Raw genomic sequence first — 23,233 nt, forward strand, 5'->3', positions numbered from 1 at the left:
CTTTCTTTCTGAACCTTCACCTTTTTTTCTGTGATAGCCTTTCTAGGAAGAATTGATGCTTATAGATTAAGATTGATTTTCCTCAGTGGATAAAGTGGTGGCTTGAGAGGTTTTGCTCAAAGGGGCATTTTGTTGTCAGATACCATCTCCTTCATTGAGATCCTGAGGTTCTAGTAGGTACTCAAACCAGTACATTCAATCCCTGAATCTCGAAATAGGCTTCCTAGAAATGGGATTTCTGTGACATCCAATGCTTGATTTGCACTTGTTCTTCAGCTAGGGCTTAAGCTGTGATTATATTCCATGTAGAAGAATGTGTCTGTTATGTGAAGCTTAGTCTGATTTTTCACAGACTGCTGGACTGATCTTTATCTCCTTTTTTTCCTGAATAAAATGCAGCATATTTTATATTCCTTTACATGCATCTTTAAAGCTTTATTTTATTCTTTCAGTAAAGCTGCTATGAGCAGTATGACTGAAACTAGCCCCAGTGCTGAAATTGGTCCCTACTTGTGCAGACTCTCACTCTGATATGCACTGATGGCTTTGCTGAAAGAAATTACCACACAGACTTCCCAAGCTGAGTCCCCTCCGGGGCTCTGAGCAAATTGCTTAGCTTGTCTGTCCTGGTTTCCCAGCTGTGGAGATGGAGTAATTTATTACTAGTGTCAGTCATAAGAACACTGAGGGTTAATCTGTCAGGACTGTATCTGCATAGTGTCTTTAGGGTGTCAAAGGAATAACATATAATTGTAATTTTATTATTAATATTGGTTATTTCATTAAGGTGTAATTTTCTTACAAGGTTTGTGTAGATTAAACTAATTTCACCAATAAACTGGCATCCTTCCAGCAGCATTAACATTCAGACTCTTTGTCTAACAGTGAAACCTAAACATGTAGCTAGCTCTGTAAAGAAAACAGCAAATGCCTAAAGAAACCCATACTTTCTTGTTTTTAATCTAGACTGTGGACATCCATAAAGAAAAGGTGGCTCGCAGAGAGATAGGCATTTTGACGACCAATAAGAACACATCAAGAACTCACAAAATTATAGCACCAGCGAACATGGAACGTCCTGTAAGGTATATTCGAAAACCTATAGACTACACGGTGCTGGATGATGTTGGCCATGGCGTGAAGGTAAGAACTCCTGGACACTTGAGGACCCAAAGTAACACAGACCAGGAGGCAGGGTCGGGGCAGAATGTTACTGGTACTAAAATGTGTAGCTCCTTTATGGTAGGAAGGGTTATGGGTGTGATGTGCTCCCACATACAAACGTTTCAATAACATAATGGATTGGTTTACAGTGAGGGTTTTTTGAGCAATGTTTTCCTTACCCTTGTGACTGTTAGTGACAGTCACAGCGTCAGGAAATAATGGCTCATCATCTTAGGCTAATGACTTGTCAAAAAAGCCATGAGTGACTTTTAAAATTATCACTACTTCCTCCTCTGCCTTAAGTTATCACTGCCACTCAGTTTTTCTCAATAACTAAAGAAATAAAGGAAGTAATCTCTTATGGGGAAGTTGGCTGGTGGGGTTGGGGTTTTTTGGTAGGTGAACGGAAGAAAAAGGGGCAGCTAGTTTGCTTTTAAATCTCAGTGGCTTTTGATGTCTTACTCCCATTGGACAGCCTAACTTTCCTTTTCTCTAAATAAAAACCTTAGTTAGATAATGTCTATCTATCTTGAAATGGTTGTAGATGGAATGAATTAATTTAACACCATTTGCTCTCTGGTTATCTTTTTGTAAAAAATACTTTTGTATCCCTCTAGACCATGTGTTCAAAGTATATTCAGTTTGCAACAATCTTCTCTTGGATGGCATTTATTCAAAGCCTGTGTATCCTCTAAAGGATAGCACATCTCTTTATGTGCTCTGGTCAGTGAGTTGTGCAGCTGTATCAGCCCATCAAGTGCCCTTTGAATTGCTGAGCTTGAGGAAAGGATCTTTGGAATGACTTGGCACAGCAGAGACCAGGGAACCTCCTGCTCCATAGTAGCCCTCCAAATATCCACAGGAGTCTAATTCCAACACAAGTTCGAAAGCAGTTCTATACCATGACAGCTGTAGACTATGAATTAATATGTAGTGACTTCAGGCTACCTAAATTTTTTTAGTTTATAGGTGAACCTGTATTAAACCTGTAACCCAGGATTGTTTTTCAGTAATAAATTAAGCCAGTCTTGATGAATAAGTGTTGTGTAGAAGCCTGACACAGACAGATGTATTTTGAATTGCTATAAAATAGAAACACTGGAGTCAGAAAAACTGATGATTTTTCAGTACAGCCTGCATTTGAGGAGAATGTTCTATGAATAGAGAGTACAGAAATTCAATGTCAGGTTATTGGTTTCTGCATTTAAGTGCTCCAGGGATCAAGTGCTGTAGAAGACTTTAAAAGTCAAATAATTACTGTTAGTCTCTGAAATTGATGCTTTGCTGAACTGCTTGTGTTATGCAGACTCAAAACAGGTTGTTTGATCCATGAAGGCTGAGATTATTAAGGGTTAGCTGTTGCATCTTCCAATATCAGTATTTGCTTTTGGGAGTACTACTGCCTTTATTCATGTAACCCTCTTTTTTTAGTGGGTGCTGTTTACTCATTTCTAGGTAGTTCTTATGGAATGGTTTTGGTAAAGGGTTTTTTTGAAGATTAGTTGTTTATTCTATACTGAAAGCTTGGTCTTTTCAGAGGTAAAAAAGCCTCTAGTAGTAACCAAATGGCCAACTCAATTACAAGACAGCTGCAAATTATATCTTGATATTGTTTATTTGAGTGACTTGCCTAAGTCTGTTTTACACCTGTCAAAGGTATGAAACAGTTGGTATTTTCTATGTAAAGTTGTTATACAAAAGAAATAAACTGCCAGCGAGACCTCAGATATGTAGTTCAAGGTGGCTGCCGTGTGTTAGAGACACTGTTGAAAAGAGTGTCCTGACTTAATGACACAATTAAATATTTTAGCCATCTTATTACTTGGGTTCCGAGAGTGTGACACACGTCAGGGTTCTGACGGAAGTAGCTTACTTAGTCACCTAGATGTAGGCACTGATATTACCAGAAAATCAAACCAAAACAACTTCAGGAGCTGGATCAAGTCCTGTTGGAAGTCAGCACAAAGAAATATGATGCTGAAAATCTGAGTTGCCTCTTGAATCTACAGTTAGGGGAGAACATTCAATAAACTGAATTACAAACTTGTCTCATCTGGAGTGGTCTTAAAAGATGCTTCAGTCTCTGTTAAGTCTTAATTTCTTGGGCAAAGATTTCACCACAAGTTGGACAGCAACATGTCCAATAAGGCCTTAGAAAGCATGTTTTTCTAGAGAAAAAGAAGTTTGAGATCTGCTTAGAACAGTTGTCAGTTTGACGAACTTGCAGATCCTTGAATGTTTTCTGTTGTACCAACTGTCAATGAGATACAGCACATATATTGGCATTTAGGTATTAAATAAAAATGATACAACACTTTGAAATCTGTAGATGACAATTTATTGCTGTTAGTGGGACTCTGTTCTGGTGTAGGATTTGATAAAGAAACATAAAGGAAAAATACAAGGAGGAGAAATCAAGGATATTGGATTCAACTGGATTATATCTGTTTCTGCTTTTATGTATTTAAATATTGATCCTAAGAAAAATGTTGTTTAAATATGCAGTATATTTTAGAGGGCGATCCTGAATTGTTTCATATGGAAAGTGTAGATAAAAATAATGCCTCACAGAGTTAAATAATGAAATTAGGGAGGTGTGTAATCCTCAGGGTAAATGCTGTCTTCATCATATGTCTTCCATCTGAGCAAATGCAAAACCACCTCGTGTGTATACTCACAGTTCATTTTCTTTGTCTCTGCTTGTGGTGGCTGTGTAGAAAGGATGCAAAAGCAGATGCATGTGCTTGGGGCATGGAGAAGGGCTCTGCATGCCCCCTGTGTCTCCCATGCATGCAGCAATTTCTGTGGGGCAGCTGAGGGTGGGGGTGGCAGTGGTGGGGAAGCAGCTGCTCTCCATGGCAGTTTCCTCACTGATGGGAGACACTTCCTTGAAAGGCAGTGCTGTGTCTCCTCCAGCACGATCTGGGTTGAAAAGCTTTTGTGGAGCATCCTAAGATCACAGGTGCTTTCTCTTTCAGCCTGAAACCTCCACAGCAGCCCCAGAGTGCCCCAGCTGTTGCACTCCCTGCCGTTCCCTTTGCAGGGACAGATACATACAATGTCTCCAAAAGTTGCTTTTTTTTTTTTTTTTTTTTTTTTTTTTTTTTTTAATATACATGCCTATGAAGCTGAGGCTGGCATCAGTCCAAATCAGGAGGGCTTTTTAAGTTGGTTTGCTAGGAAGAAGGCTTTCCTTTGCAATACAAATATATGTTGATGGCTCCAAGAAACACACAGGGAGACATTTTTGCTGCTCTGTTAAATGGTTGCTCAGCTGTCACCCTCAGGCGTAGGGGAATGTAGCTAAAGTAATTCTTTGTAAACAAGAGTAAGTGTTGTTATCTACCTTCCTGTGTAGAGCTTGGTTCAAAATTATTAGGCAGAGGCTACTTTAACATTTCCTTCCTCCTCTTCTCCTTTTTTTTTTTTTTTGTGCAAGGAAAGAAAAAAATACTGTGCCAGCAAATAAATAGGTCAAACACAATTACTCATACAGAAAATCCTTAGTTGAAGAGCAGGGAGAAGGAGGAAGCTTTGGAAGCTGCCTTAAAAACCTTAAATTTCCACTTAAAAACCAAACTCAAATTGGCCTTTGAATTTATAATAATCTTCTTTTTGAATAGAAGGCAGGTGGAATTGCAGCAATTTGTAAAATGGCAGCTAAGTAGGAAATTGAAGTGATGATGCCTTATGGTTAAAGGCAGATGAAATGTTGAGTGCATGCCTAATTGAAATGCCCAATAGCTGTAATCGGATCAAGTTTATTTTATGGAACTAATAGTTCTTCAAAACCAAACTTCAATTGTATATAAAGATTGATCCCTTTTTGGTTTTATTTTTAAGGAAAAAAATTGTAATTTTGTCACCATAAAGAAATTTTCATTTGGCACATGAAAGCTGTAAGAAGTTTTTGTGCCCAGAAAATTAAACAGGAGTTAAGCATTCAGAAATCTTTCTCAAGCAAATGGAAGTTGGAAGGACTCTCTTAAAGTAGGGATTGGGTCAGAACTGGACAAACACTAAGCTTAGAGAAGGGACTCTTGCTCTTACCCTTCTCAGCATGTCCTACTTGTCTGCAGTCCATGCTTATATCTGTCTCAGTGCAAAATGAAAATGCAGATGAGATGCTGATGGGAGGGTGAAAGGCTACCTAATCAAGCTTACTTACCCTTTAGGATAAGACTTTTTATGTGTAGCTGCTGGAATATTAAATTTTAAATAATTCACTCTAATAAAACCCAAGTGAGATAGAGATTCTGAGCTGGAGCTGCTGCTGCCTTTGTCCCTTCCCAGCCTCTGTCAGACATTCACGCTTCAAAGGATGTCATGTTGCCAATTTCATTAATGTCACATCATCCCTCTGGGGTCAGGCCAAACAGTAAATATTGCTGTAGGGTAAAGAATGCTTCTCTGGGGGAAAAAGGAACTTCCTGTTGCCAACTCCAATGACTCTGTTGTGAGTGTTAACACTGTGTGCTTTCCATAGGGCACTTGCTACTGGAAAGTCAGAAGTGTGCCCAGTGTCATCTGACATAATGTAGGTTTCAAGCCTTTCAGCTTGCAAAAGAAACTCAACACTTTGAGGTCTCTTTATTTTCTAATTTTTTTATGCTAGTCTTAGTTTATTGTAGTTAGATTCAATGTCACCAAATCAACTGAAAAATCTTGAACAATTTAAAAGCAGGAATCTAGGTGTCTTTCTCTGAACAAGACTTGTGAGTGCTGAGAGGACAATGTTACATTTGTCTATCATCCACAACAGGTTTTTGTATGCTAATTCTTTTAATTGGAAAGTTAAACCAAAAAAAAAAAAAAAGGAAAAAAAAAGAAAGGAGAGAAGCAATACTGACAAAATACATCTGATTACTGTTAACAGAAGACTGATGACTAGGTTGCAAATATTAGCAGGAGAGGTTAAATTTCCCTGAAGAGAGACTTACCTACATATGTTCAATTTTTAAAGAAATACTAATTTGAAACCTGCCTTTCCTGAAAATAGTCTACTTTACTATAGACTGTAAGGAAATATAGACATTCTGATAAGAAAATTGAGACACAGGCATCATTTCTTTAAAACTGCACAAAACTAGTGTGGCAGAAGTGTTTTACCCTGAGTGTCTGACACCCATATACAATCTGTCTGCTGAACATCTTTGATTACATATTCTACCAAACTCTGTATCTTGATTTCTGTAAGGAAACCATGTTCTAAGCTTGGTGCTTTATCATTTTCTCAGGCAATCCCTGCCTTCACATACAAGCACCTTTCCAGCTTCTGTTTTTCTTGCTCTCTGTCACCATGTCATATTTCAGAACTGCCTCACCAATGAGAGAAGAGGCAATCTTGTGCAAAATTGACTTGCTGCACACACATAATAGCATTTCTAAAGGTCTTTTGGGCAGCTACCTTTCTGTAGGGGCATTCTTCCATGACTCATAAAGGAAGTAACTTTAAAAGGGAAGTTGACTAAAAAGTCAAGAGTGACCAAGTGGGGTTTTTTTCTGTTGTTGCTGACAACCGTGATTACTGGTCAAAGATGACCTGTCTTTGGCTGAATATTGCTTTTACAGACCCCACATATAAAAGTTTCAAGTTTGCCAGATATTTACTATTAATGGAGATCAGACTGGCACACTTTAAACCCTTGTTTCCATTGAAGAGCATTTATATTGGGTCTTTAATGACCTCTTTCAGTCATCCTAGATATGGCAGGATATAGAGTGCAATTGGCTCTTTAAATTCAGGAGTCAGAGAAATAATGAGTGAATACAGCAGGGGAAGTACAACCTGCATAGAGATTTGAAGTTTCTGCGCTCTGAAATTGCAGAGTTCATAGCTGAAATGTGCAGGAGAAACTTGCTGAATATCAGCATGATAAGGATTTTGCTTCTGTGTGCAGGTGGTCTTTTGTGTCCTTACAGATAAATTTGCTCACATAAGTGAGTTACTTGCAATCATCTCTACCCCTAGTTTTCCAAGCACAGTTTATAGCTCAAATGATAGATTTATAGTTCCCTGAATCATGACTAATGTTCCCCCATGACTTGTTACTTGGCATGAAAACCTATTAAAAACCATTAAATGGCTGCCTTCTGAGGCCAGCCCGTGGAGTCCCTTGATGTCTTGACATCCTCTGACTACCAGTGGGTACTTTTGATTTCCTCACACCCTTTTCATGCCAATCTTGGTCTTGTCCCTTTGACCTCAGGTACAGCAACCTGCAGTACTGCCTTTAGCAGAAGGTGTTTTTGTACTCTTCAGACTGCCAGAACTGAGTGTGCTGGAACTGCCAAAAGAGTTGCCTTAAGCAAATAATTCTCTTGGTACTAGCAGTCATTGCTTGCCCTTGCAAACCCACAGCTGAAGTTCTAAAGTCCAGGTGCTTTGAATTCCTGGCATGAGTTACAGGAGCGGCCTCAATTTTGGCTTTGATAGATGCCTTGCATGGCTGTTGCAAACACCTGTTCTGCCTGTTGCTGTAATTGCTTTGCTCCTTTCCGGCCCATTGCTGGCTCTCAGTCCTAGGCCAGCCTGTTCTCCCATGCTCTCCAAACCCTATGGATGTGTCACTCCCCTAGCTGTAACATTTTGGAGATGAGCAGCATTGACTCTTATTTCTCAAACCTGAAGTTGTGGTTTCTTTCTCCTAGTTTTGTGACAGCCCTTAAAGCTTTATCCAGGACAGCCACATGCTTGTTCGGTTTTCCCTGGAAAGGCAAGATTTTTCTGCTTGCTTCCTTAAAACATCATCTGCTATATCATTGCAAGAAACCCCAACCAATACTGCTGCCTATTCTGTTTCCTTTCTGGGAACATCCTGGTCTGTCTAGTTCTCACCCTCAGCATCACAAGCATCCCCAGGAAGCCTACAGACTGTTTTTGTTCTGGTGTGTGTCATCCAGGATGCTGGTATTGGGTTGAGAACGGTCTCCTGTGTGTGCAGTAATACAAGTAGCAGGAGGAGAAGGGAATCATGCTCCTCACAGCTTCTGCTCGAGTTCTCAGTAATGCTCTTCATTTGACTAAGCTTTTTCCATTTTATACCTCCTGTCTCTTATTTTATACCCTCTCAGAACAATCTCTTCCCTCTTGAAGCTGTGAACTGTGTGCATGCTACCACTTCTCCTCCTCCTGCTCTGCATGTCCCTCCCTCCTGGCTCTGACCTTCCTGGTACTGATCAGGCACTTGGTGATGGTCATGTCCTCCCAGCAGGCTGGCTGCCCTAGAGGCATTTGTAGAGAGATGCTTGCATACACATTAAGCACCTACCTGCCACTCTTGTAGGTTTTCTGCTGCCTTTTTTTCACCTCCTTCTTCACATCACACTGAGTCTAGACCCTGCTGCATAAACTGTTCTCAATACCAGGCAGATTGTTTAATTGCTTGGAAAGCATCACATTTGGTTTTCAGACCAAGAAATGCAGCAATGTTGACCTAATAAGCTCAGCCAATAAGTAAAAGAAAAAAGTATCCTCCTAATTAATTAGCTTGTTAGCCATGATTAAATAGCCATATGGTTCATATTGCTTAGGTTCATTTGCCTTCCCCCCTTACTTAGGTCTTCTGGATCAGGAGTTGCTTTCCCATGTGAATCCCCGTTCCTTTTGTGTTCTGGCCTTCTGTTTTCCTGCCTGTATGACTCTTGTTTGTATTGACAACAACAGAGAGGACATCTACAGACCTTTGTACATATAGAAAACAGTATGACAACAGTTTCTAATTCTTCTGAACAATCTGTCTGTATAGTGTTTAACTGGTAGCAAAAGAGATGAAGCTTACCTGCTGTAGTCCTAGAGACAGGAATAAAGGTCAAGAGCTGTTGGACTTCAGATAAATGTTTGATGTACTTAGAAGTAGAAAGGTTTGAAATAAGAGGAAGATTAAACGAATTATTGCTACATGTTGATATTCATAGTGTCACTGCAGTGGAGACAGAATTTAACAGGGATTAGGAGGGGGATGGAAGGTACTCACCATAAATGCTGAGTGACACTGCACAAGGGAAGGGAAGGAAGGAAGCTTTTTGCTTTTTTTTGAGGCAGGCAAATTTAATAGTAGTGGCTGGATAAGAAACCATGCCACCCTTCCTTTTAAGCCTTCAAAAATTTCAAGCAATGTCTGCTGGGGAAGGACAGAACCAAGAGTTTCATTTTTTTGGCCTCCTTTAACAAATTCCTTGTATTATGCCATTGCTGTTGGCAACTGGTGAAGTAAGGAGAAGGGTCACATATTCCTGTGAGAAGAGAAAGCAAATTTCATTACTAAGGGCCTGTTTTAAAAATACACTACTTAGGAGAGTACTCTGGCGTCTTGGGAACTGAATCTGCATGTTTATCCATGAAATGAGTGTGTGGGGACAGAGGTGGTTTAAATGCCTGTGAACTCTGCTGATGAACTTCTGCCCAGGCTGGGAATAAATGGATTGACCTTCAAATTTACTTACCAGAGCTAGACTTTTTAATCTGAATTTTGGAACAGGATTTATGTTCCTATTCTTGTAATATGAATAATGTAAGGGCAGTGGCTTTCAACCTCATTTGATTGGTAAACCAAACTTTTTCAGCTGTAAGCAAGCTGTTTTTCATTGGTTTTACAGACCCTGTCAGAAGTCTCAAATTCATGTTTGCTGTATTGCATGTTTTCACTAGTTTTATAAACTGAGTTAATGGATGCCTTTAAACTAGTCTGTGTTTCCTGGAGGAGGAGGAGAAGATGCAGACTCACAGTTTGAAATGCTCTGCCTGTGAAGGCTTGTTCTGGAAGTAACAATTTAATTCCAAGCAACCTCAAAAAAACATTGGGATCATTTTGGTTTGGGTATTTGTATTTGCCTTTTTTTTTTTTAATTGGTGAAAATAACCCTTTCAAAAATGAGTGCCTATTCCTCTGACCCATGCTCCTATGATGCCTTTACTCCCCCCAAAAATGAGAGAACTTGGCTTGAGTTTATTTAAAACGTTACATTTTCCTTATGAGGCCAAATTTTGATATTTTTTTTTCCCCTCTGCAATCATGAAGGCTGTTAAAATGATACAGTGGAATAATATAAGACTTGATTCTAAGAGCCTAAATTTCAGAATAACAATCATTATATCCCTGCCAAAACAGTTTTGAGCAGACAGCATTGTGCTGGCTTGAATCAGATTTCAATCAATAAACCAGAGGTGAAAGGCACTGCTGCTCATCCTGTTTAAAAATTCCCTTTTCTTTATTTACCATTCAGTGCAGCAGCTAGGATTTCTTGAAAACATACGGAGGTTAAGTGTAAAAGCAACAGGCCTGTCAATTCTTTGCATATTGCTGAAACTGTGGTTTTGTGAACGAATTCTTATGTGCATATTGCCATTGAAAGAGCACTGATGTGGTTTTGGGCTTGAATGGTCAGCAGAGGGCTTTTCAACCCTTTACTGCCCATGAGGAACCTGGCAGACATATCTGGCAAAGCTTAGCTAAACTTAATTTTGATACGAGTGCTTTTCCTGTGGTCACTTTGTCAGACACCGAATTTTCAATAACTGACACAGCAGAATCTCGCTTAGTGTACTGGGATGAGCTAATTATCAGTAGACACAAATGATTTCTTTAAAATGTAATTAGTTTAACCTGTCATATCAGTTGTGATGGATCTGCCATTAATTTCTACCTTTTTCCCCCCTTTTTTTGCCAACGTTAAGTGGCTAAAAGCCAAGGTAAGAAGTGTTATTTCTCCTTTGACCCACAGTGCCTCATGTGACTGATAGTAGAGGCTGCAGAGCCATTAAAACTGAAAACTAGCGCTCTCTTACACTCTCTTCTGCTTTCCATAGGATATCTAGATTAAACATGCTATACTTTTTTTTTCATTTACAGCATTTAGCGTGTCAATATATCAGTGATACATTGACATCTGCATTTATACATAGATACATTAATTTCTCTAACACGTTTAGTGCTTTGCTCTGAATTCAGTAGATGCCTTGTTTCCCTTCACTTACATTTTTTGCAGGAGACTTCCCAGACAACCTGAATGACTCTGCTAGTCATATAGCAGGGGCAGATTGAGAAATTCTGGGCTGTGCTGGCTGTATTTTACAGTCAGTGTTAAAGTTTGATTTAAATTATTAACATCTGAATGACAATGAATACAAATGTGGCTTCCCTTTAAGGAAAAAATGATAGAAGACATTTGTGCATGAACTTGTCAATTGCCTACCTTTCTGTATCTGTTGTTAATTAATAGTGAAAATAACATTAAGCTTGTGTTTAGACTCTTTGTATTTACTGGTGTCTGTCTCGTGTGTAGCTGAAAACTTGTTTGACAGCTGTCTGGGAATTCTCACTTTATATTCTTACACTTGAAAAAAAAGCTGTCAGTAATAGAGCTGCTCTGTTATAAAAATAAAATCATGTTTTCCCTTATTTCAGCATGGAAATAACCAGCCTGCAAGAACTGGCACCTTGTCAAGAACAAATCCGCCTACACAAAAACCACCAAGTCCTCCCATGTCAGGCCGGGGAACTCTGGGGTAAGAATGGACTGGCTGGTCCCTCCTGTGTAATAGACATTTTTAATTGTGCCAGTGTTGGTGTTTCTTAAATTCATGGATAGATGGAAATTCTGGTTGCCTTTAGCAAAAAAAAAAAAAAAAAAAAAATCACAATACCCCTTTCTGTATGAACTCCTTCAGCTGCATTGACTCTTGTTTTCAGGATGACTGCAAGAGTTTTTTTTCACAGGGAAGGATTAGATATGGATATGGATAAATGAGGAGGCTATTGTTATTCCTGAATTTTGGGAAGAAATCCTTATTGACAGAAACAAATCTTAAAGTTTTAACTTCAGTGGGGGAAGGACTTTATGAGTAAAGTTCTTGTCTACTCATTTCTTAATATTAGAAAAGCTATGAAGTTGCTGTTTGTGCTGTAGTTGTTGCATTATCTAAGCAAAATTTATGGCATTGTGAACACAGTGGCAACATCGATTCTTGCTGGCTTGTGCATTTTCATTTTTATACTTAAATGAGGAAGGATTTTGCTATTCCCAAGTCCCACTATGAGCAGAGTTCCCTGCATCTATTTTGCTGCTGTGGAGCTGTGGGGAGTGAAATCTGCTTATCTTGGTGTGCCAGCAAGTAATTGTTCCTGGAGACCAAAACTTTAATACTTGAGAAGCTCAGTGCATGTGCCATATGGTTTTGTCCAACTGTGCAACATCTTCCAAAAGGCATCCTAAATGACCTTCTACTTGTTTGTCACACTCAGCTTTCTCCTTATACTGTGGGGGACTGAGGCACTGTACAGCTGGCTGGCATGGTTGTGGTGGTGTCAGGTATGTTGTCTCTGAGAGGCAGGAAGCTGGAAAAATGAGGAGTACTGAGACAGAGCAGGGTGGAGATCAGGAGCAATGGTCAAGGAAAATTAGAAGCAGCAACTCCTTTTGTTGAGGATTGAGTGATTTTTAATCCCTGTTTGATGCTTTGGTGGTAGCATTTGCTGCATACTCCACAGAAAATTAACCTAGAGATTTCCTCAGCATGTTTTGTGAAAATTCCCATTGCTCAAGGGCATGAAATCAGTATTCCAATTGTGTCTCTTATCCCAGCTGAGAGAGTTGTTTATCAGTTCTGGGAACCTGGGTAGCACTTTCATGTCCTCTTAGATGCTTGCTAGTGAAACAGAAGCGTTGATGTACTGGTGCGCTGTCTCTCTCAGTACTCCCCCCTGAACAAGCCAGAGCTGTTTGGTTGCCTTGGCTGGTGCCTGATAAGGATTAATCAGCTGAATGTCATTTCCAGATGAGCTTGACAAGCGGCAGCAGTTGGCTGAGGGGGAGGAATAATGTGGGTTTGTAAGAGAGATTTCTATCTGCCCTTCTTGTTCAGGAAGTACAGTTCTTGTCTTGAGCAGCCGTGTTGTGCCAAGGCATGAAATATCACAGGCATGACTTACCCTAATTTATGCAGGAAAAAATCGCTAAAAACCACAAGGATGCTACTCTGCTCCCTTTGATCCAGAAGACAGAGATAAGTATGTAAAACCAGAATGAGCTTAGTGTGCAACATTGGTCTTTAAGTAGGTGCTGCCTGTTGTGCAGCTTGTCCCTCCAGGGCAGGACTATCTAAAGGGAGTCCTGCATGGAAGTGTGAAAAAGTGAAAAGCCAAAGGGGATGAAGTAAGCAGGGGTCTCTTCAGAGGATCAGAGAGAGATTGTGGAAATCATTGGGTGCTCTGGTTTGAAGTACCATGGAAGAATAAGTGAATTACTGGAACTGGATGTAGTGGGAGTAGTTGAAGTCATTCCTTGAGGGTCCTGGATCAAAGCAAGACTCTGGGCTCCCTGTAGCTCTCCCTGGTGGCAAGGGCTCCCAGCATGGCCCTGAAACATTGGAGGACAGTGAGGTGGGGAGCTCTGAACAGTCTTCCATCTGTAACAGTTCTTTGTCTTCCATCTATAACAATTTATTATTAAAACCTCTTAAAGAAAAAAGTGGAAATACTGTAACTGTTTCCAGATACTGTGGTGTTTGTAAATTAACTTGTCTATATGAAGAACTGTAGATGATTTTAATATGCAGGGTGTCACCACCTATAGATCTGCCAAAAGAGATCAGTTGTTGAAAAAAGAAGAAATTTTGTATTCTGGTTGTAAGCAGTAGAGATCTAAAGACTACCAAATAAAAATGATAGGGAAGACTGTTACTGAAATAACCTTGACAAGTAAGTTTAGTACTGTTGCTTTTCACACTGTAGAGAGAAAGTCAGTAAGTTTCTTAAAATACCAGGAAACTGTATAACTTAGCAACTCTGTTATAACCAGTAATTGAACAAATTATTAAATGCCAGCAGTTCAGTATTTTTGGTTTTGCTTAGCTCTGATGCATTGCCAAATTCTGTGTTTTGCAATGGACCTGTCAGTTACTGCTGAGAACTGAAGAGCTCTGCGATTCAGTGCAATTAATGCTCTGTTCTTATGGCAGTAATGGGTCTGGTAAATACATCTCAAAAGATCTGTGTTATATTTCTGACTTGATGCAGCCTACTCAGTTGGAGTTCTCTGGGCTTCGCTTTCTTGGGCCACAAAATGGAGACAATGGAGCTCATCTATGAGGCACTTCCAGATCTGCTTATGTGAGATGAGGTTGCTTGATTACTGTGTGAAGCAGTGCTCCTAGGAGAAGTACTGGTGATTGCAAATGTCACTTGTTCTGTGAATCTTGATTCAGCCTTGCTGATGTCTTAATGAGATGAATACCTTTAGCCAAGAGTACTTTTGGAAAGGATTCTGATGGCAAGGGAAAGGGGGGAGGGAATAAGAGATTAGTACAACAGAAATTTGTCATGTGCTGACAGTTTACCCAGAGTGTTATGCAGATGTAGCTATTGTGTGTTAGGTTGCTCAAATAATGTATTTCAGGTGGATAGTTTAGTTTTGGCTTTTTTGACCAGTCTGTGTGCTGTAGGCCAGCTTGTATGGATCTATGTAAGAGTACTTTGGGCTGTTGAGTGTGACCTGCCTACGCTGCCTGTTGGAATTTTACTATGTCGCAGTGAGGGTCACTGCCATGATCTTTAACAAAAGATTTAGAAAACAAATGGATTTACAACTTCACTTATTTATCCTTCTAATCTTCTGTTTCTTTATCTTTCTGTCTTCAAATCTTTTTTTCCTTGACCAGACGCAATACTCCTTACAAAACCCTGGAGCCAGTCAAGCCGCCAACAGTCCCGAATGATTACATGACCAGCCCTGCCAGGCTGGGCAGTCAGCACAGTCCAGGAAGGACAGCTTCCTTGAACCAGAGACCACGGACACACAGGTAGGCTGTTTGCCACAGTAACTCTCCTGCCTGGCAAGGCAATGCTTACTAAGTCACAGAAAAGCCTTGAAGCTTTGTGCCTCTTGGCTTTTTGTTGAAAGGCCAAAAGGTGAGTTATTCTACCATTGCATCAGCAAAGCTTTACTGCATTGCTGACTTCCAAACATGAAGAAGTGCCTTCATATTCAGTATTCTGAGTGTAGCTTTTTAAAACTTGTTATTTTCTTCTTGAATTGCAAGGCTAAATGTTTCTCTGTGGCTCTTGAGTGAGTTCATTTTTTTTCAATTTGATTTTTATCACAGGCTTCAGACTGCAGGGGAAAAAAACAGATCAAAGAATTCAATGTAGTTAAAAGGTTAGCTTGTATTTTAGAGAGCTTCTTTCTTAATATTTTTCTTATCTTAAAAACTCCCAGTAGGCAGTTAAACATGGTAGGTCACTAACAGGGACTGAGAGAGTATTTTAGACACAGTTGGTGATATGAAATACTGTCAGACTTAAATAACTTCTAAATGTCGCTGCATGAGGATCTCGTTAGTCTGTTTAGCTGGCTACTGTGAATGCTCCTCGCTCCCATCTCACAAGATCTTCTTTTATGTAGGCTGCAGTCAGAAATTCAGCTGCAACCATGGTGACAGGATCAAGGTCTTCAGCAGACAGAACACTAATTTTGAAGGAATTATCTTGGCTTCCATTTCACATCACTGATTTTCTTTTTTTGTAATGTTATTTTCTGAAGAGATATATTTGAATGGTTTGCACTTGACTCTTGACTGATTTATAGCTATCCAGGAGTGGTACATAAACTAGAACTTCACTGAGTACTCTTAATTAATATGGACGAACTAAAATGAAGTTTTGGCTTCAAAACATCTTATGTGCTTAGTTACCTTTACATTATCCATTTAATGCATATAAATTCAAGAGTTAAACTAAGGAGTGCTCTTAGATACAAATAAGGATAGATTCTGCCTGAATTTTGATTCTTTTTCATTTCCTTCTAAGAAAATAGAAAGAATGTTACAGCCTCCAAAGGCACGTCTAGAAATGTTATCCAATAGTTTACTATGTTTTGCATTGCTGGCCTCTGATTTGCATATCATATAACATTAGTTAGGCAAATTTTGAGCTGGCTGTACTGTTAACTTTCAGACTGTCTTAGAAACAAACTTATACATAAGCATTGGTAGTGGAGAGTGTTAGATATGCAGAAAATTATGCAACCATGCCCCACACCCCACCCCAGGTGGTTTATCATATCCATTCTCAATTGAAAACTTAGCAATCTAAACTTCTGCTCTGAGTAGAGGAAATGTTCCTTCAGCTGACAACATAATTAATCTTAAATAATTATTTAGAGTTTATCCATGAAGTTGTCCAGCCCCAGCATATTACTTTCAACTATTACAAGGGTCCTGCAGTTGTTACTCCATTGCCTAGAACTTGCATGGTTGATTACCTTTTAATTTCTTGAAGCGTTTAATTGCACATTTTATTCATGGTGATGTTTATCAGCTTAGCTAATTCCATTTATTAGGAATGTAATGCATCCAGACTTGATTATCTGTATGCAATTGTAGGTAAAGACGGAGACATTTAATAGGGAGTTTTTCAAGAGTCTGTAATTGAGTTAGGCTGGAAGAGCTCACACAAGAAGTGTGGCTGTTGACATGCTTTTGTAGGAGATGCTCATACTTGTGTTTTTCTTGTGCAGTGGTGTTGTCACCTTATCGTAAATCTTCCATACCTTCTGGATGATTTTTCACGGTCCGCTCCTCACAGCACTAACTCCTTCTTCACAGTACAGCCAACAAACTGCAACTCTCTCCTCCCCAGCTAACCCACCCTTTTGTAGCACTCGTCTTCTTATTGGCACAGCTATGGCCTATTAAGGGCAGGGCTGTTCCTAATCTTTGGTCATTAGCGCAGCTGCAACTCCTCAGGTGTGAGACTACCTTCTGCACTATTTTCTTACATTCTATCCCTCCACACAGTGGCAGCAGTGGAGGAAGTGGCAGCCGGGAGAACAGTGGCAGCAGCAGTATTGGCATTCCCATTGCCGTGCCTACCCCGTCACCGCCGACCATTGGGCCAGGTATGTGGGACCCCTCCCTGCTGGCTGCTGCTGCTTCCTTGTGTTTGCACAGGGACTCTCACTCAACATGGTGGGCTACAAACTGTCCTGAGCTACAGTCCTACTCAGGAAATCACTTATGAGTGCTGAGTGATGCCTAAAGTTTTAATTCTTTACCAAGAGTAGTTGCAGGACAGTCAGTTACTGAATAATGGATGGTTAAAATACCTTTGCTGGTCCATGTTTTTACAAGGCAATCAAGGGTGTAAAAGGGGAGTAAAAGACAAATGTATCCTTTTAAAGCTTAACTGTAACTTTAAATGTGTCTGCACTTTGGCATTTCTGGATGGCCTGAGAGCAGCAGCAACTATGTACATGTTTAATGGGAAATACTGGCTTCTGAAATACTCTGCTAACTTGCCATCTGTGGGGAAAGAATCTTGAGGGATCTCAGTGTTGGAGGCACACTCCCTTGTGTTTAATAATGATGAATGATAAGATTGGGTAGGGTCCTTCTTTACTGTTATTATCTTGTAATAAACCAGCCCAGTCACTGACTTTGTGTTTTGCAAGCCCATGAGACACAAAAGAGAATAGTGGAGTTTTGGTGTAATGTAATTTTGCTGTTGCAGAGATTTCTCTGTTTCTTGGACGACAAGTCTTCATTTCCTTTTATACATGTAGGCTTTCCTTTTCCAGGACATTTTCTGGTCCTGCAGTGGTATAAATAGGCATGAAATCTTACTATCATTTGGCATCCCATAAAAGTCAATGAGAATAAAGATTGGCATGTACAGAACCCTGGATAGGATCAGGGTCTGAATTGGTATTAGTTAACAGAAGTAGAATTTTTATATTTGTTTGGGAAGCCTATCAAGTGCCTGTACTTTCTTTTTTTAAAATTTTTAATAATATGGCCTAATTAGGAATATAAACTATTTTATTAGCACACATTTCTGTTCCTCCTGGAGCCCCGCCAGCACCACCACTGCCTCCACCTCTCCCGATGGGCAGTCTGATAGGTGAGACTTGACAATGCTGAAGTGATTGCAGACATGCTGCATAATCAATAATCACCTCTTCCTAATGAACTCAGTGAGGGGTTTTTCTTCTGTAGTGGGACCTATGTGATTTTATTACAAAAATCAGTTCTGGGATTTTTTTTTTTTTCAACAAATCTAATCTCCACTAATTTCCTGTTGTTAAAGCCTCTGAAGCTAAATGCACTAGGTATGGAAAAAAAGCTGCTAGTTGCTTGAAATCTGCTCCCAATTAAGCTAAGATCCAATTAATTTGATCTATAAGATCTCAGAATCTGCTTGACTATTGGCATTAGGCTGTGTAACTCCTGCAGCAGAAGCTAAGTCACAGCAGTTGCACTCTAGTTCAGAAATGGTAGTTTATGTGTAGGGTGATGTGTGTGTTCTATTCTGTGGGCACAAAGTGACTGGAAAGCACAAGTGTCTGTCACAGTAGCTTGGCTTTGATTCCATAATGCTGCAGGCAGGTGTCAAACTGGAAGACTTGAGGATATGAACTAGCAGTTCTTGAGAAATTGCTTCAAGCACTACATACAGCAGTTAGGGTGGGATCTAAAAGTAGTACTTTTCAAAATAGACAGGAAAAAATACCCCACCCTTTCCTGTCACAGGCTGATGACAAGAATAATTGATTGAGTTATGAAACTAGCTTTGGAGGCTTTGACCCACGTAACCCTTTGCACTCTCCCTTACTGAAATGCTAAGTGAAAATGACTTTGGATAGCACCACAGGACTGCAAACTTCTGTCTGCTTGCTGTTTGTGTCTTATATAATTATATATGTGTATAAAAGCACAAAACACTTTATTGCAAACTAATTTTTGCATTTAAGAATTGTGTTAATTCATGCAACTACAATGAGTGAGATTCATTAGTTTGCAAGGTGTGATTTTCTTTCTGTCAGAGGTTAATCTGAAAGAACTTAAACTGTTTTGTTAACCTTGAAGTTTGTGGATCCAGTAGGTGGAAGGTAAATATGGGTGTTTATCATGAAGAACAAATGACATCTTTGTCAGCTGGAATTGGTGATTGTGATTTGTTAGTACAAATTCCATCAATATAAAAGCACAACCAGCAAATATGATTGATAAATGTGCCAAATGTCTGAAGCTCATGACATTTGTTTCACTGTTTTTGTTAGAGTGTTGTTTTATATTATATTGGGGGCACGTTCAGCTTTGCAATTGAAATAATTTGTTTTGAGCAGAATGTGGAATTTTTTTTCTGTGTGCTCTTTAATAAAGGGTATTATTGCATGTAGTATAATTGAGATACACTTAAGAGTTGGATTCAGTTTTCCAGTCCAATCCAGTCTCTCAAAGTACTCTCAGCATTTCTCAATGCCCTTTATATGAGTGTTGGTTTATGTTCTGTGTGTTTTTTCTCATTATTGATTGTAATGGGGATGTTTGTTTTTTTCTGTTAATTGCCTGTTACTGATCTTAAATTGTTGGAGAGCTGTAATCAAGTATTTTCCACGTTCTGGACTTTTTCTGTTTTCTGCATTCTATCCCAAGTAATGCTCTGCTTAAGTCTTGTCCTTGGTTCCTCTGGCTAATGCTTTTCAGCTGCTCCTGGTTCAGCTCCTGGTTCCCAGTATGGCACAATGACCAGGCAAATCTCACGACACAACTCTACCACTTCTTCAGCATCTTCTGGTGGATACAGACGGAATCCTTCTGTGACTGCCCCATTCTCTGCTCAACCTCATGTTAATGGCGGGCCTCTTTATTCTCAAAATTCAAGTAAGCTGCTGCGCTCTGAAATCACAAACTGTTTTGAGCAAAATGATTGTAAAAGCATGCATGGCATTTTAATTCATTTATGAAAAGCATCAATGAGATTACGACTTTCTTTCCTGAAATAGAAGGAAAAACAAACAAGAAAAACCATATTGAAATTGCACAGTGATTGCACTATATGCAATTATACTGTTTTCCCCCCTGACTTGTTTGCTGTTACTCATGAGAAGAAATTATTAGGATTGCCTGTCTAATTATAGGCACATTATACCTGGCATTTCAGGTGTGCTTGGAGAGCACAAACTAAGCCAAGGGTCAGTTTTTTGTGGAAGACCTAAGGCGATTGGAGTACACTCCCCCACTATTTGGATGGTGGCAAAAGAATACTGAGCACAATGTTCATGTTCCTGTCACACAGTTCCTCCCTGTCTCTGTGTCTTTCTTAAATCCTTTCCTGATTCCAAGTTTCTCCTTTGTTCTTTTCTTTAAGCTTGACTGTTAAAGAGCTCAGTCTCTCTCTTTTAGCAGAAAGCTTCTCTGCTTTCACACTAGTAGGAGCATCTGCAGGAGATGAGGGAAGGGATGGATGCCATGGGCAAGTGAGCAGGTTTTAGTCAGCAGCCTCCTGCCTTCCTACCCCAGAAGGGCAAACAAGGTTCCCTGCAGAAAGATCTGTAAAATAAGGATCTTGGCTGCTGGTAGGAAGCTCTATCAGGAAACTTTTTCGTTGCCATTTCCATCAATTTTGATCAAGTACACATCGAGCAGTGGTAGTTGTATAATGTTTTTTTCTTGGTAGTGTTCAGAATGCCAAGTCTTTAAACTTCAGAGGAATGTTTCTTTTGAAAAGAAATGTTGATGTTTGGATTCAAGATCTCTTTAGACCAGTGTTTGCTGTTGTGTACTTACTCTTAAGAAAAGAATGCTTTTAAAATATTTGGGACACCAAAGTGAAGAGTTTTCTGAGTAGTTTAGAAGTATTACATTTGTCAGAAAGTATTTTTATATGCAGACACAGTATCTATCTTTTCTTTTTTTCCAAACCTGATTTTCCTCCTACTCCTGCTCACCCATACTAGCATTTCATTTTCCTCCACATTCTCATTCCTCCAAATTAATTCACCATAACAACAGAAACTCCCTCCTGCCCGAACAGTTGAGTTCCATTAAATAAACAGGATTTTACTTCTGGGAATAGTTCAGTTGTCTTAAATGCTGTGCACACCACTTTTTCTGAATGTTTACATTTGTCCAAAGCAATTTTTTGCTCAAATGCAGGTGCTGTTTCTTAATCTAGCCTCTCTGGTGTTTTCAAAATACTGATGGTCAGCATTTTTTAAACAGTATTTTGATGGGTGTGTTTTGCTACTTGAAACTGTTTTCCTCTGTTTCTGTAACTGGTGATTATTTTTTTAGTGCTACTGTCTTGACATTAAACCCAGGTCCCATGTTGCCTTAAGATTTTACTTTTCATGCTAACAAATGCTCTGGTTTTTCTTAGATGTTTACTTCAATTTTGTGAGACACTGTTCTGTTTTTATCAATCATTTATCCCATACAGTTTATTTGATTATTGGTTTTGTAATGAACTAAATGCTTCATTTTAATTCATCAAACATTAATCTTAGTTAAAGCTTTATTTAAAACTGTTGCTTACTTGGAAGAACAGAACCTCTTTCAAATTTGGTTCCAACTGGATTTATTACCATGCTGAATTCCCACCTTCACTGGAATTTCTCTGCTCCAGTGCAAGAGAAATTCCACTGAGAAGGGACACTGTATAAACAAATGAGTTGATGTTTTGTTGAGTTTCTGGGTGGAGTTTTGTTTTATGCTTTTCATTGCCTGCACTTAAGGGGGAGATGTCCTTCCAGAGCTGATAGTTTGGGTGGCTTGCCTGACTGCTCCCATTCCCTACCTATGCAGGGAGCAGTTGAGCACTGGGGCTGTCAGCCCAGTGTCTCTGAGCACAGGTGTGGTCACAGGTCTCATTACTCACCAGACAGGCACATATTTCACAGAAAATAAGATTGCATGGGCTTCCTGGGCAGCTCTACATGCTCGTGTAGCCACTCAGAGCTGTTGAAGCCTTTGCCAGCCTTTTAGGTTGCTGGGTGCCTTCTCACCACAGAAGGCTTCATAAAGCTCCACTCTGCTCTAGACCCATCTGTTTTTTTCTACCAGCAAGCAACAAGGTCCTTTTTTTTGAGAAAAACAAAACTGCAGTAAGCTATCTGATTGCCCCAGTCCCAGCAGAGCCCAGTGGTGGGAGGTGCTCTCTGTGTGAATGTGGAGTGTTGATGCTGGAACATTGTGCCCCTTGCAAAAGTTGCCTTTGCTCTGTGTCAGTGCTGCTTTGCTGCACTTGATACAGGTTCCACTTTGATTTTAGAGGGGGAGTCCAGAATCCTGCAAAACATCACCTCTACTTCTAGTAGCTCACTTGGAAAAGAGAACTGCTAAATTGAGTAATCCTTATTTAGCAGCAAGACAAAAACTCAATTTTCTGTGCTCCCCAGGTGAGCACACAAAATGTGTGACAGAGCAGGAACCTTCACACGCACCCTGTGAGCTTCCAGCCACGCAGCCTGCACTTTATTCAGCTGTTCTCTGGCTGAACACGGGCATGCTTTGCTTTTGGTCCTCCATTGGCTAACCACAAATTCAGCCTTGTTGGAAACACAAGCTTGAAGAAGGTTCTTGTGTGTGTGTGTTCTTGTTGTTCTTTACATACTTTGTTTTGTGGTCCTCGTTACTGACGGCTGCTTTTGTTTGTTCCCTTTTTTTTTTCCTTTGTCCATTTGACTTTCCCCATATGGTGTGTGTGTTGCTACCAGTTTCTATTGCTCCACCCCCTCCCCCTATGCCTCAGTTGACTCCACAGATACCTCTCACAGGCTTCGTGGCCAGGGTGCAGGAAAACAGTAAGTTTGGACAAGCTGAGCTGTTAAAGGGTAGAGCCTACTCTCTTCTAGCATGCATGGCTGGCAAGTCAGACTCTATTTTGTTTCCTTTTCCAGAAGCTAATACCATCTTGCATTCTAGTGTCAATATGCTATTGGAGCTGAAGGGCACACTCTTCAATATTTATAACACGTGCATGATTATTACTGACCCATTTAAGTCCTGAACTGCAAATTTATTACAGAAGTACAGTGTGAAATGTGGCATATGTTTGGTGTGAATATAAAATTGTATTTTAATTGAAAATACTAATTTCATGTTGAATCACCCTGCCTTTTTCAGTAGGGATAATTGATTAGTTTTTATTAGAAAGGCTTCTGTAGACTGTCAGAACATGTAATGTGTAACCATTGATTCCAATACTGTAGCATTTTTCAGCAAGCTGTACAGTCAATTGAAAACGTGCAGTCTTAAGACCTAATGCATTACAAAGGAGCTTGTAAGGCATCT

General features: G+C 39.7%; 1 protein-coding gene across 11 annotated transcripts in view; it reads left to right on the forward strand.

Annotated features, from left to right (window-relative positions):
- ABI1 (abl interactor 1) overlaps nt 1-23,233 on the forward strand; it is a 77,180-nt gene that overhangs the window by 47,538 nt on the left and 6,409 nt on the right. Inside the window, exons 3-10 of one of the 11 annotated variants that reach the window (XM_064704066.1) lie at nt 967-1,143; nt 10,841-10,855; nt 11,571-11,671; nt 14,822-14,962; nt 16,958-17,058; nt 17,985-18,059; nt 19,646-19,822; nt 22,657-22,743. In XM_064704066.1, the coding sequence (XP_064560136.1) occupies nt 967-1,143; nt 10,841-10,855; nt 11,571-11,671; nt 14,822-14,962; nt 16,958-17,058; nt 17,985-18,059; nt 19,646-19,822; nt 22,657-22,743 (874 nt within the window). The remainder of the gene's footprint in view (nt 1-966; nt 1,144-10,840; nt 10,856-11,570; nt 11,672-14,821; nt 14,963-16,957; nt 17,059-17,984; nt 18,060-19,645; nt 19,823-22,656; nt 22,744-23,233) is intronic. The other 10 variants (XM_064704069.1, XM_064704068.1, XM_064704067.1 and 7 more) reach the window with 10 other exon arrangements.

The sequence above is a fragment of the Zonotrichia leucophrys genome, chromosome 2, assembly GCF_028769735.1.
Source record: "Zonotrichia leucophrys gambelii isolate GWCS_2022_RI chromosome 2, RI_Zleu_2.0, whole genome shotgun sequence".
Classification (NCBI taxonomy): Eukaryota; Metazoa; Chordata; class Aves; order Passeriformes; family Passerellidae; genus Zonotrichia; species Zonotrichia leucophrys.